At 37.6% G+C, this 13,485-nt stretch overlaps 1 protein-coding gene across 1 annotated transcript in view; it reads left to right on the top strand.

Moving 5' to 3' along the window:
- Positions 1 to 13,485, top strand: part of SATL1 (spermidine/spermine N1-acetyl transferase like 1) — a 44,946-nt gene that overhangs the window by 22,685 nt on the left and 8,776 nt on the right. The window contains 1 exon segment of the mRNA XM_059910404.1: positions 7,254 to 7,305. Coding sequence (XP_059766387.1) covers positions 7,254 to 7,305 — 52 coding nt within the window.

The following is a 13,485-nucleotide window of genomic DNA, read 5'->3' as shown; positions in this document are numbered from 1 at the left end:
GGTTGATCCCTTGATCATTATGTAGTGTCCTTCCTTGTCTCTTGTAATAGTCTTTATTTTAAGGTGTATTTTGTCTGATATGAGTATTGCTACTCCAGCTTTCTTTTGATTCCCATTTGCTTGGAATATCTTTTTCCATCCCCTCACTTTCAGTCTGTGTGTGTCCCTAGGTCTGAAGTGGGTCTCTTGGAGACAGCATATATATGAGTATTGTTTTTGGATCCATTCAGCTAGTCTGTGTCTTTTGGTTGGAGCCTTTAATCCATTTACATTTAAGGTAATTATCGATATGTATGTTCCTATTACCATTTTCTTAATTGTCATGGGTTTTTTCTTGTAGGTCTTTTCCTTCTCTTGTGTTTCCTGCCTAGAGAAGTTCCTTTAGCATTTGTTGTAAAGCTGGATTGGTGGTGCTCAATTGTCTTAGCTTTTGCTTGTCTGTAAAGCTTTTGATTTCTCCTTCAAATCTGAATGAGAACGTTGCTGGGTAGAGTATTCTTGGTTTTAGGTTTTTCCCTTTTGTCAATTTGAATATATCATGTCACTCCCTTCTGGCCTGCAGAGTTTCTGCTGAGAAATCACCTGATGACCCTATTAGAGTTCTTTTGTACATTATTTGTTGCTATTCCCTTGTTGCTTTCAATATTTTTTCTTTATCTTTAATTTTTGTCAATTTGATTACTATGTGTCTCGGTGTGTTCCTCCTTAGGTTTATCCTGCCTGGGACTCTCTGCCCTTACTGGATTTGGGTGACTGTTTCCTTTCCCATGTTAGGGAAGTTTTCAGCTATTATCTCTTCAAGTACTTTCTCAGGTTCTTTCTCTTCTCCCTCTGGTACCCCTATAATGCGAATGTTGGTTGTTTAATGTTGTCCCAGAGGTCTCTTAGACTGTCTTCATTACCTTTCATTCTTTTTTCTTTATTCTGCTCCACAGCTGTTATTTTCACCATTCTATCTTCCAACTCACTTATCCGTTCTTCTGCCTCAGTTATTCTGTTATTGATTCCTTCTAGTGTATCTTTCATTTCAGTTATTGTGTTGTTCATCACTCATATTTTGTTCTTTAGTTCTTCTAGGTGCTTGTTAAACATTTCTTGTGTCTTCTCGATCCATGCCTCCATTCTCTTTCTGAGATCTTGGAACATCTTTACTGTCATTATTCTGAATTCTTTTTCAGGTAGATTGCCCATTTCCTCTTTGTTTATTTGGCCTTGTGGGATTTACCTTGCTCCTTTGTCTGCAACATATTTCTCTATTGTTTCATTTTGTCTAACCTATTGTGTTTATGGTCTCCTTCTGCAGGTTGTAGGGTCACAGTTCCTCTTGCTTCTGTTGTCTGCCCCCTGGTGAGTGAGGTTGCTCCAGGGGCTTGTGTAGGCTTCCTGGTGTGAGGGACTGGTACCTGCACTCTGGTGGGTGGAGCTGAGTCTTTTCCCTCTGAAGGGCAGGGCCGTGTCAGGTGGTGTGTTTTGGAGTGTCTGTGAGCTTAGTAAGACTTTAGGCAGTCTGTCTGCTGATGGCTGGGGCTGTGTTCCTGTCTTGCTGGTTGTTTGGTATGAGGTGTCTTGTGCTGGAGCCTGCAGGCAGTTGTGTGGGGTTGGGTCTTGATGTTGATATGGACTCCTCCAGGAGCGTGCATGCTGAATAATATTCCCTGGGGCCAGAAATTCTCTGGCAGTCCAGTGTCCTGGACTTGGCGCTCCACTCTGGAGGCTCGGACCCAGCCACTGGCCAAGGAACCAAGAGCCTGCAAGCTGCACAGTTTGGCCAGAGAAAAAGGAAAGAAAAGAAAAGAAAACCAACAGACAAACAAAACCCAAGACAAATAGCAAAAACAACAGCAAACAAACAGCAGCAATAACAACACTACACACACACAGAAAAATTAAAAGAAAATTTAAAAAAAACAAGAGAACAAACATACAAAAGAATTAAAAAATGAGAATAGTCAATAAGGACTAAATGAACAAGAACAAAAAATGAAGAAGAAAACAAAAACAGAAAGCAAACTAAAAAAAAAAGCAAACACAAAACAAATACATTAAAATGATCAAAAAAATATAAAAAACAAAGAACAAAACCAAAAATAAACACAAAACCACAAAAAAGTAAAGTAAAAATAGAAAAATCAAAAAATATATTAAAATTTTTTATAGAATAAATAAATAATAAAAACAACCACAACTGAACAAAATGAAATAGTAAAAATAATATTTTCCTAGGCTCTCTGCTGTCAGTGTTCTTACTCCCACAGTGAGCCAGAGCCAACCCCTGCCTCCCCAGTAGGCCCTCCAATACCTCTATTTAGGTCTCTGGACCTGCTGTGGGCACTGTGGGGGCAGCTCAGACTCTGGGCTGGCCCAACTCCTGTGTGTACTTTCCCCCAAAGTCCACTGCTGCTAAAGCTAGAACAGACTCAGTTGTGAGAGCACTTTTTGTCCATCCACATACTCCACAGATTCAGGGTTTACCAAGCTGATCTTGGGGATTTAATCCTCAGCTTGTGCAGCTGCATGGAGAGATTTCCATTCCTCTTCCTTAGTCACACCACCCCTGGTGCTCAGCTTTGGTTTTAGCCCCACTTCTGCGTGTGCACCACCCTCAGGTGCCTGTTTCTTTCCCTGGTGAGAGGGAGTGAAAGCAGCGGCTGATTGGGGCACACTTACTCACTTAGGCCGGGGAGGGGCACGGCGGCCACAACTGGGGTGTGCGTGAATTGCCTGCGGCTGCATAGACTGTTGCAACAGACTGGGGTGTGCTCGCTCTTGTGGGAATCCCTCCCAGTGCCTGCTGAGGCAGGGGCTGGCATGTGGAGGCAGTGGTGGCCCTGACCCCTTGCATGCCACTCAACAATGGAGCCTTGTTTCCTAGGTAGACCATGCTTCCTCTAGGGGCATTCAACCTGTGGAGCCCCTCACTCCCATCCCCTTTGTTATATATGCACAGCCAACATTGGTCCTGTCCCTGGATCTGCTTGCTTAACCCCATGCTTTAGCACTCAGCCCCCATCAGCTTTGGTGGACTCCCATTTCAGGCAGGGGTGCCCAGGGCTGATTCCCAAGGAGGCTTTGGGATGGGCAGTGCTCAGGTCCCCAGAGCCTACACGGGTGGAGGAGGCCTTGGCTTGAGGGGCGGGCAAGGTTGCTCAGATGGGTGACTCTCCCAGTGGCTGTGGAGACTGAAGAAGCCAGCAGGTGGGAAAAGGGTTGTAATTGTGGCTCCGCCCCTTGCACGCCACTCAGCAATGATGCCTTGCTTCTATGGTGTCCCGGGCTTTTTCTGCAGACTTTCCTGGCTGTGGAGCTCCTTACTCTGTCCCTTCAGGCTGTCTTTTCACAGCCAACAGCTGTCCCCTCCCTGGGTCCACGCTCCAAACCTCACTTTCCAACACACAGCCCCCCTTCGCAACAGGTGACTTACGACTCAGGCTGGAATGTGCAGAGCTGCTGTGTAGGCCATGCGTGCAGTTCTTACTTTGTCCTGCCTTCCACAGACCATCTACTGCATTCTCCTTTGATCCCCTGAATGTCCTTTTCTGTCCCAGCTGCTTTCCCCACCATGAGGGAGTTTATCTGAGCGTGGGGACCTCCCCTCACTTTCAGCTTCCCACCAGGGTTGCCGGTCCCTGTTTTGATTCCTTTTTCCTTTTTTTCTTCTTCCTTTCATCCTACTCAGCTGTGAGGGGATTTTCTTGTCTTTTAGGTGTCCAAAGTCTTCTGCTAATGTTCAGCAGGTGGTCTATGAGAACTGTTCCATTTGTAGATGTATTCTTGATGTACTTGTGAGGAGCAATGAATTTCATGTCCTCCTATTCTGCCATCTTTATTTCTCCTCAATTTTAACTTTAAAAGAGGATCTTTGATAAAAGGAATGCTTAACTCAAATGAATGACCTGTCAGTGATAGAATTTCAGGTATTAATGGCTAAGATTTTAGGGTAGGGCCTCTTGCTTTGAAGACCACACCTACATGTAGAAGCTAATGATTGACTGCCCAGGAAACAATATTTGTCCACAACAAATTTTCCATATAATTTCAGACTGTTCTTTGACTCCTGAAGCCCATCCACAGATAGCCTCCCAGAAGTCCAAGGAGCAGGGTTAAACATTTCTGATTTAAAATTCATTTAAATGATTTTCCTGGAAATCATCCCAGTGCAGTAAAGGTGATAAACTATTAGCCATACTTCAGCTACTGTGCTGAAGTTCTGTGGCACTCAAGGTAATCATGTATGTAATGCACAACCTAAACAATTCCATATAAAAGTCCATATAAAAGCAGTAGCCTAGATTTTTTAAAGGAGTAAATATGTGGCTGGAACAAGGCACAGGTTATAGGTAAGGAAAACTTGGAAAAGAGTTTTGTAATGGAACTGTTTCCACATATATATGTATATAATTTAAATTAGGCCAAGTTTCTGTTCCCTTTGATCAGAGCATGTATTTTAATGGACAAAATAAAATACCAGAAGTTTTCTACTGAAATCTATCTGTTGAAATGATGCTAGGCCTGGTTACAGATCTGTAAGAACTGGGTTATCTCTCTTCCCATGCCTTCCATTCTATTCTATCCCCAAAAGCTCCCACATCATTTCTCTAACTAACTGGCATTAATCTGCATGACTAGGTCATCAATCAAAATACTATGCCCAACATGTTAGTTATTCTAGAAGCACATTTTTCCAGGTAGAAAATAATTTTAAAGGTTTTTTTTTCTTAGCTTAGTATCTGACACCCAGTTGGCAATTAATAAATTTATTATTGAACAACAGTGAATCTTTCTATCCAGAAAACTTACCTTCCTTATCTTTCCAAACAGTGCCCATTGTTATCACCAAGGGAAAAATATATCACTAGATTCTCCGAGTTCAGTGAACCTGTATCTGTGAAGTTCCTAGCCACATTTACTTTTGAATTTGCCTCATGTACCTGAATATACACTAGATGTTTCTTGGAAATAATTCTAATGAATGTTCACTGTAGAAAAATAATAGAAAAGCTAAATTACTCTGTATCACAGACATGAATATAATGATTAATTAGCTTTGGGATGTTATTCTCTGATACATACATGTCCATTCACCCTAACTCCTGTTCATTGATAAGTTTTCAAAGCATTCTCTCTTTGCTTTGCAAGGGATTTACGAGAGTTTGCCATCTACAAACTGTTTCCATCTACATATATATGTGTAATATATATATATATATATATATATATATATACATATATATATTACACACATATATATAAAACTCATATATATAAATACTCATTCCTTAACTGAGTATTTTGCAGGTTTTACTTACTGTCCCGCCACTAAAATTCTTCCAACCATCCTTTGTATGAATCTGTTTTATCCTATTCTTAATCACCACACCACAGCATTATTTGGGGATCTAGTCACTTTATGGCTAGGCAGCTATAACTTCTTGCTTACCAGACTTTCCATTTAAAGCCTTTTATTATGGTGGTTCTCAAACTGTGGTTTTTGGACCATTGGTGATCCATAAGAAGGACTGTGTACTATTAATATCTGATTTTTGTTCTTTATGCAAACATTGAGTGCATACTAGGGGAAGGCCATGTGCTAAGTACTATAAGGGATATCAGATTATTAAATTATAGCCCCTGCCCTCAAAGAGCGTACAGTGTCTTAGGGAAGGTGCTCAAAACAGCAGCCAAGATGCTCAAATTCCATTGGGCTCTGGTTGTACTGAGAATAAAATCCAAATTTCTTAGCAATGCTGTACATAATCTGGCCCTTGCTGTCTTCCTTATATATTTTATACATTTTTTCCATTATAAATTTAATGCAATTCCAGTCAAAATCCCCAAATTTTCACATGGAAGATTAAACATGTGACTGTTTCTAGAAAAATTCCAAAAAGAAGAGCGATGAGGGGAGATGATCCCTATCAGATATTATAAAGCTGTAAGTAATTAAAATACTATGGTAATCTATTACCATAGATGCAGAGATAGATCATTGGAACAGAATGGAGAGTCCAGAAATTCTGTTCAGTATATATGAGAATGTAGTACATGATAAAATGGACACTTCAAGTCAGTTAATAAAAGATGGGTTATTAAATAAACAGTGTTGGGATAACTGGGAGAAAAAGATAAAGGTGAAATTCCACCTTACTTCTTACATACACACACACAAACAAAACTAAATTAATAAAATTAATATAAGGAATTTAAAACAGATTGGTGGTTGCTACAGGGGGGAGGTAGGGGTGGGGGAAATGGGTGAAGGTAGTTAAAAGGTAAAGGTTTCCAGGTATAAGATAAATAAGCTCTGGGGATGTCATGTACAGTATGGTGACTATAGCTAAAAAAACCATAGTGTATATTTGGAAGTTATTAAGAGAGTAGATCTTAAAAGTTCTCATCACAAGAAATAAATTGTAACTATGTGAGATCATTGATGTTAACTAACCTTATCGTGGTAATCATTTCACAATATATACATACATCAAATCATTACGTTGCCCACCTTGGACTAATACAATGTTACATGTCAGTTATATCTTAATAAAACTGGAAAAAATAAAAAAAATTAAGAAGGGAACAAAAGTGACTATTTTTATAATCCCAAAGTGGGGATTGCCCTTCCAAGCTTGAGATCCAAACTATGAAGAATTGATTTGAATGTGTAGAATTATTTTAAAAAGCCAAATAAACAGAGTCTAAAGTTAAATTGGGAAGAACACCTCACAAGCAAACACAACAGACTTCTCCGTAAAATCTATGAGCTTTATAATACATAGACTTTGTGATATCTACCTTGAATGCTCAGAAAAACTTTTGGCTTTACTTCCTGATTTCTGGTTGTATTCAAGCTAGTTACCTAGACAGTTGACCTTCACAGGAATGATGTATTGACATAGTTAATCTTCTCTATATATATTCTCTTGTTGCATATGCTGTTTTGGATTTTAAGTTTCTAGATGACTGGAGTTAAGTCTGACTCACTTTTAATACTACCCAGGACATCATATGTTAATAAATGCTCAATAAAAGCTTCATGCTTATCATCTTTAGAATTTGTTACTAGGAATTCTCTGGTGGTCTACTGGTTAGGACTTGGCACTTTCACTGCCGTGGCCCAGGTTCAATCCCTGGTCAGGGAACTAAGATCCCACAAGGCGCTCAGTACAGCCAAAAAAAAAAAAAAAAAAAAAAAAAATTAATAATTAAAAAAAATTTGTTACTAAACCATAAACTGAAAGTTTTCTCTACTTTGACAGGAATTGGCTGCCTGTGAAAACATGCTAGATGCAATGAAGTTAACAGCAAAGGGTAAGATGTTTTATGGTATTTTCAGAGCTAGAAAAAGAAGAATGGCATAATGTATGCACAAAGCACTACTTGTACCTAGATATGTGGACACTGCTGTCCTTGGTACACAAAGAAGTTGTCATTAATAGTATTTAGATATACAGGGCAAAAGTTTGTATAAAAAGCTATTGTTTAATAGCTTTGTCAGTGCACCACTATTTTATATTTTCCTCATTTTTAAAGTATGAAATTGATAGTTAAGAGCTTTTACATCTTTACAGTGGCAATAAATTTCAACTAATTTTGGAAATGTAAAATGAGAAGTGTAGTTGGTCAAATACAATATAATTTAATGCCCAATGTTAGTAGTAGCTTGATAGGATGAAATGGATAAAAGCAAAATGACTTAAAACTATTTTCAAGATATTTACTACATTTTGAGAGCCAGCAATATTAATACCCAATGCTAGTGTTTTATGATGAATTGCAACATTTTAGGCAGGAAATGTGAACACTGAGAGAAGAGATGATTAAAGTGTACAGACAGTCCCTGACTTACTTATGTACGACTTTGAACAATTTTTCGACTTTATAAAGCAATACACATTCAGTAGAAACTGTACCTCAAATTTTGAATTTTGTCTTTTTCCTGGGCTAGCTATATGCAATAGGATACTCTCTTATGATGCTGGGTAGCAGCAGTGAGCCACAGCTCCTAGTCAGCCATGTGATCATGAGGGTAAATAACTGATACACTTACAACCATTCTGTACCCATACAACCATTCTGTTTTCACTTAGTATTCAATAAATTACATGAGATATTTGACACTTTATTATAAAATAGGCTTTGTGTTAGATGATTTTGCCCAACTCTAGGCTAATGCAAGTGCTCTGAGCAGGTTTAAGGTAGGTTAGGCTAAGCTATGATGTTTGATAGGTTAGGTGTACTAAATGCATTTTTGACTTTTATGACATTTTCACCTTATGATGGGTTTATCAGGATGTAACCCTATTGTAGGTCAAGGAAAGTCTGTATAAAATTATACACTTGGAATTCTAAATGAATTTGAGGATCAGCTTTACCACTCTTGTAAAAAAGGATGTTAGAATTTTGATAGGGACGACATTGAATCTTTAGATCACTTTGGGTACTACTGACATCTTAACAATGTTAAGTCTTATCTATGAACACGGGCTATCTTTTAATTTATTTAGGTCTTTAACTTCTTTCAGCAATGTTTTATAGTTTTTAGTATGCAAGTGTTTCACCTCCTTGTGTAGATTCTTTCCTAGGTATTTAATTATTTTAGAGGCGATTGTAAATGGAATTGCTTTTTAAATGTACTTTTTGGTTTGTTCTTTGCTGGTGTATAGAAATAAAACTGATTTTTGTTTGTTGATCTTGTAGCCTGCAACTTTAATGAATTAATTTATTAGTGTTAATAGCTTTCTTTTGGATTCTTTGGGATTGTCAATCAGTAGGATCATGTCATCTGCAAATAGAGAGAATTTTACCTCTTCCTTTCTAATTTGGATGGCTTTTATTTCTTTTTCTTGTCTAACAGCTCTAGCTATAACTTCCAGTACAATGTTGAATAGCAGTGGTGAGAGTGGGCATCCTTGTCTTGTTCCTAATATTAGGGGGAATGCTTTCAGTCACTCACCATTAAAGTAAACTCTTTTTAAAAATAGGTACCCATTATCATGTTGAGGAATTTCCCTCTATTCCTAGTTTTCTAAGGGCTTTCATCATAAAAGGGTGTTGGATTTTGTCAATTGCCTTTTCTGCACCAATTGAGATGGTCATGTGTTTTTTCTCCCCTTTGATTGATTTCCTTATGTTGAACCATCCTTTCGTTCCTAGGATGAATCACACGGTCATAGTGAATGATCCTTTTAATATGCTGTTGAGTTCAATTTGCTATTTTGTTGAGTATTTTTGTATCTGTATTAATAAGAGATATTTATTTGCCTTTTTTTCTGCTAGCTTTGAGCTTAGCTTACTCCTTTTTCTAGTTTTTAATGTGTAAGGTTAGGTCATGGCTTGATCTTTCTTCCTCCTTCCTTCCCTTCCTTCCCTTCCTTCCCTTTCTTCCCTTCTTTCTTTCCTTCCTTCCTTCCTTTCTTTTTCTTTCTTTCTTTCCTTTATTTCTTCCTTTCCTTTCCTTTCTTTCCCTCCCTCCCTCCCTTCCTTTTTTAATGTTGGAATTTACAACTATAAGTTCCCTTCTGAGCACTTCTTTCACTGCATCCCATAAGTTTTATATATTGCTTTCATTCTCATTTATCTCTGTTTTATAATTTCTCTTGTTATTTCTACTTTGAGCCAAAGTTGTTTGAGTGCATTGTTTAATTTCCACATATTTGTGAATTTCCTAGTTTCCTTCTATCAGTTTCTAGTTTCAATCCATTGTGATTGGAAAAGGTACTTTGTATGGTTTCAATCTTTCAAAATGTATTAAGACTTGCTTTTTGGCCTAACATATGGTCTATCCTAGAGAAAGTTCAAGAAAAAAATGTATATTATGTTGTTGGTTGGGATGCACTGTATATTTCTGTTAGGTCCAATTGATCTATAGTTTTGTTCAAATAATCTATTAACATATTTATCATTGGTCTGTTTGTTCAGTACATTATTGAAATTGATGTAATGAAGTTTCCTAGTATTATTTTAGAGCTGTCTCTTTCTATCTTCAATTCTGTCAATATTTGCTTCATATATTTTGGAGCTCTGATGTTTGGTGCATAAATGTTTATAAATGTTATATCTTCTTGGAAAATTGAACCTTCTATCACTATATAATATCCTTCTCTGCAGTAAGAGTTTTTTACTTAAAGTCTATTTTGTCTTATATTAGTACAGCCATCCCAGCTTTCTTTTGATTACTATTTTCATGAAATGTCTTTTTCCATCATTTCACTATCAACCTTCTTGTGCGTTTTTTTTTTCTTAATCTAAAGTAAGTCTCTTACAGACAGCATATAGTTGGATCATTTAAAAAAAAAATTTTTTTTAACATCTTTATTGAAGTATAATTGCTTTACAATGGTGTGTTAGTTTCTGCTTTAAAACAAAGTGAATCAGTTATACATATACATATGTTCCCATATCTCTTCCCTCTTGCGTCTGCCTCCCTCCCACCCTCCCTATCCCACGCTTCTAGGTGGTCACAAAGCACCGAGCTGAGCTCCCTGTGCTATGCGGCTGCTTCCCACTAGCTATCTATTTTACATTTGGTAGTGTATATATGTCCATGACACTCTCTCACCCTGTCATATCTCACCCCTCCCCCACCCCATATCCTCAAGTCCATTCTTTAGTAGGTCTGTGTCTTTATTCCCATCTTGCCACTAGGTTCTTCATGTGCTTTTTTTTCCCCTTAGATTCCATATATATGTGTTAGCATACTGTATTTGTTTTTCTCTTTCTGACTTACTTCACTCTGTATGACAGACTCTAACTCCATCCACCTCATTACAAATACCTCCATTTCATTTCTTTTTATGGCTGAGTAATATTCCATTGAATATATGTGCCACACCTTCTTTATCCATTCATCCGATGATGGACACTTTGGTTGCTTCCATGTCCTGGCTATTGTAAATAGAGCTGCAATGAACATTTTGGTACATGACTCTTTGAATTATGGTTTCCTCAGGGTATATGCCCAGTAGTGGGATTGCTGGGTCGTATGGTACTTCTATTTTTAGTTTTTTAAGGAACCTCCATACTGTTCTCCATAGTGGCTGTATCAATTTACATTCCCACGAACAGTGCAAGAGTGTTCCCTTTTCTCCACACCCTCTCCAGCATTTATTGTTTCTAGATTTTTTGATGATGGCCATTCTGACTGGTGTGAGATGATACCTCATTGTAGTTTTGATTTGCATTTCTCTAATGATTAAGGATGTTGAGCATTGTTTCATGTGTCTGTTGGCCATCTGTATATCTTCTTTGGAGAAATGTCTGTTTAGGTCTTCTGCCCATTTTTGGATTGGGTTGTTTGTTTTTTTGTTATTGAGCTGCATGAGCTGCTTGTAAATCTTGGAGATTAATCCTTTGTCAGTTGCTTCATTTGCAAATATGTTCTCCCATTCTGAGGGTTGTCTTTTGGTCTTGTTTATGGTTTCCTTTGCTGTGCAAAAGCTTTTAAGTTTAATTAGGTCCCATTTGTTTATTTGTGTTTTTATTTCCATTTCTCTAGGAGCTGGGTCAAAAAGGGTCTTGCTGCGATTTATGTCATAGAGTGTTCTGCCTAAGTTTTCCTCTAAGAGTTTGATAGTGTCTGGCTTAACATTTAGGTCTTTAATCCATTTTGAGTTTATTTTTGTGTATGGTGTCAGGGAGTGTTCTATTTTCATACTTTTACATGTACCTGTCCAATTTTCCCAGCACCACTTATTGAAGAGACTGTCTTTTCTCCACTGTATATGCTTGTCTCCTTTATCAAAGATAAGGTGACCATATGTGCGTGGGTTTATCTCTGGGCTTTCTATCCTGTTCCATTGATCTATATTTCTGTTTTTGTGCCAGTACCATACTGTCTTGATGACTGTAGCTTTGTAGTATAGTCTGAAGTCAGGGAGCCTGATTCCTCCAGCTCCATTTTTTGTTCTCAAGATTGCTTTGGCTATTCGGGGTCTTTTGTGTCTCCATACAAATTGTGAAATTTTTTGTTCTAGTTCTGTGAAAAATGTCTGTGGTAGTTTGATAGGGATTGCATTGAATCTGTAGATTGCTTTGGGTAGTAGAGTCATTTTCACAATGTTGATTCTTCCAATCCAAGAACATGGTATATCTCTCCATCTATTTGTATCATCTTTAATTTGTTTCATCAGTGTCCTATAATTTTCTGCATACAGGTCTTTTGTCTCCTTAGGTAGGTTTATTCCTTGATATTTTATTCTTTTTGTTGCAATGGTAAACGGGAGTGTTTTCTTAATTTCACTTTCAGATTTTTCATCATTAGTATATAGGAATGCAAGAGATTTCTGTGCATTAATTTTGTATCCTGCTACTTTACCAAATTCATTGATTAGCTCTAGTAGTTTTCTGGTGGCAGTTTTAGGATTCTCTATGTATAGTATCATGTCATCTGCAAACAGTGACAGCTTTACTTCTTCTTTTCCGATTTGGATTGCTTTTATTTCTTTTTCTTCTCTGATTGCTGTGGCTAACACTTCCAAAACTATGTTGAATAATAGTGGTGAGAGTGGGCAACCTTGTCTTGTTCCTGATCATAGTGGAAATGGTTTCAGTTTTTCACCATTGAGGACAATGTTGGCTGTGGGTTTGTCATATATGGCCTTTATTATGTTGAGGAAAGTTCCCTCTATGCCTACTTTCTGCAGGGCTTTTATCATAAATGGGTGTTGAATTTTGTCGAAAGCTTTCTCTGCATCTATTGAGATGATCATATGGTTTTTCTCCTTCAGTTTGTTAATATGATGTATCACGTTGATTGATTTGCGTATATTGAAGAATCCTTGCATTCCTGGAATAAACCCCACTTGATCATGGTGTATAATCCTTTTAATATGCTGTTGGATTCTGTTTGCTAGTATTTTGTTGAGGATTTTTGCCTCTATGTTCATCAGTGATGTTGGCCTGTAGTTTTCTTTCTTTGTGACATCTTTGTCTGGTTTTGGTATCAGGGTGATGGTGGCCTCGTAGAATGAATTGGGAAGTATTCCTCCCTCTGCAATATTTTGGAAGAGTTTGAGAACGATAGGTGTTAGCTCTTCTCTAAATGTTTGATAGAATTCGCCAATGAAGCCATCTGGTCCTGGGCTTCTGTTTGTTTAGAAGATTTTTAATCACAGTTTCAATTTCAGTGCTTGTGATTGGTCTGTTCATATTTTCTATTTCTTCCTGGTTCAGTCTCGGTAGGTTGTGCATTTCTAAGAATTTGTCCATTTCTTCCAAGTTGTCCATTTTATTGGCATAGAGTTGCTTGTAGTAATCTCTCATGATCGTTTGTATTTCTGCAGTGTCAGTGGTTACTTCTCCTTTTTCATTTCTAATTCTATTGATTTGAGTCTTCTCCCTTTTTCTCTTGATGAGTCTGGCTAATGGTTTGTCAATTTTGTTCATCTTTTCGAAGAATCAGCTTTTAGTTTCATTGATTTTTGCTATTGTTTCCTTCATTTCTTTTTCATTTATTTCTGATCTGATCTTTAAGATTTCTTTCCTTCTGCT

This window comes from Balaenoptera ricei, chromosome X (genome assembly GCF_028023285.1).
Source record: "Balaenoptera ricei isolate mBalRic1 chromosome X, mBalRic1.hap2, whole genome shotgun sequence".
Taxonomy (NCBI): Eukaryota; Metazoa; Chordata; class Mammalia; order Artiodactyla; family Balaenopteridae; genus Balaenoptera; species Balaenoptera ricei.
The sequence above is the reverse complement of the archived record's forward strand: the minus strand, read 5'-3'. Positions and strand labels throughout refer to the sequence as shown.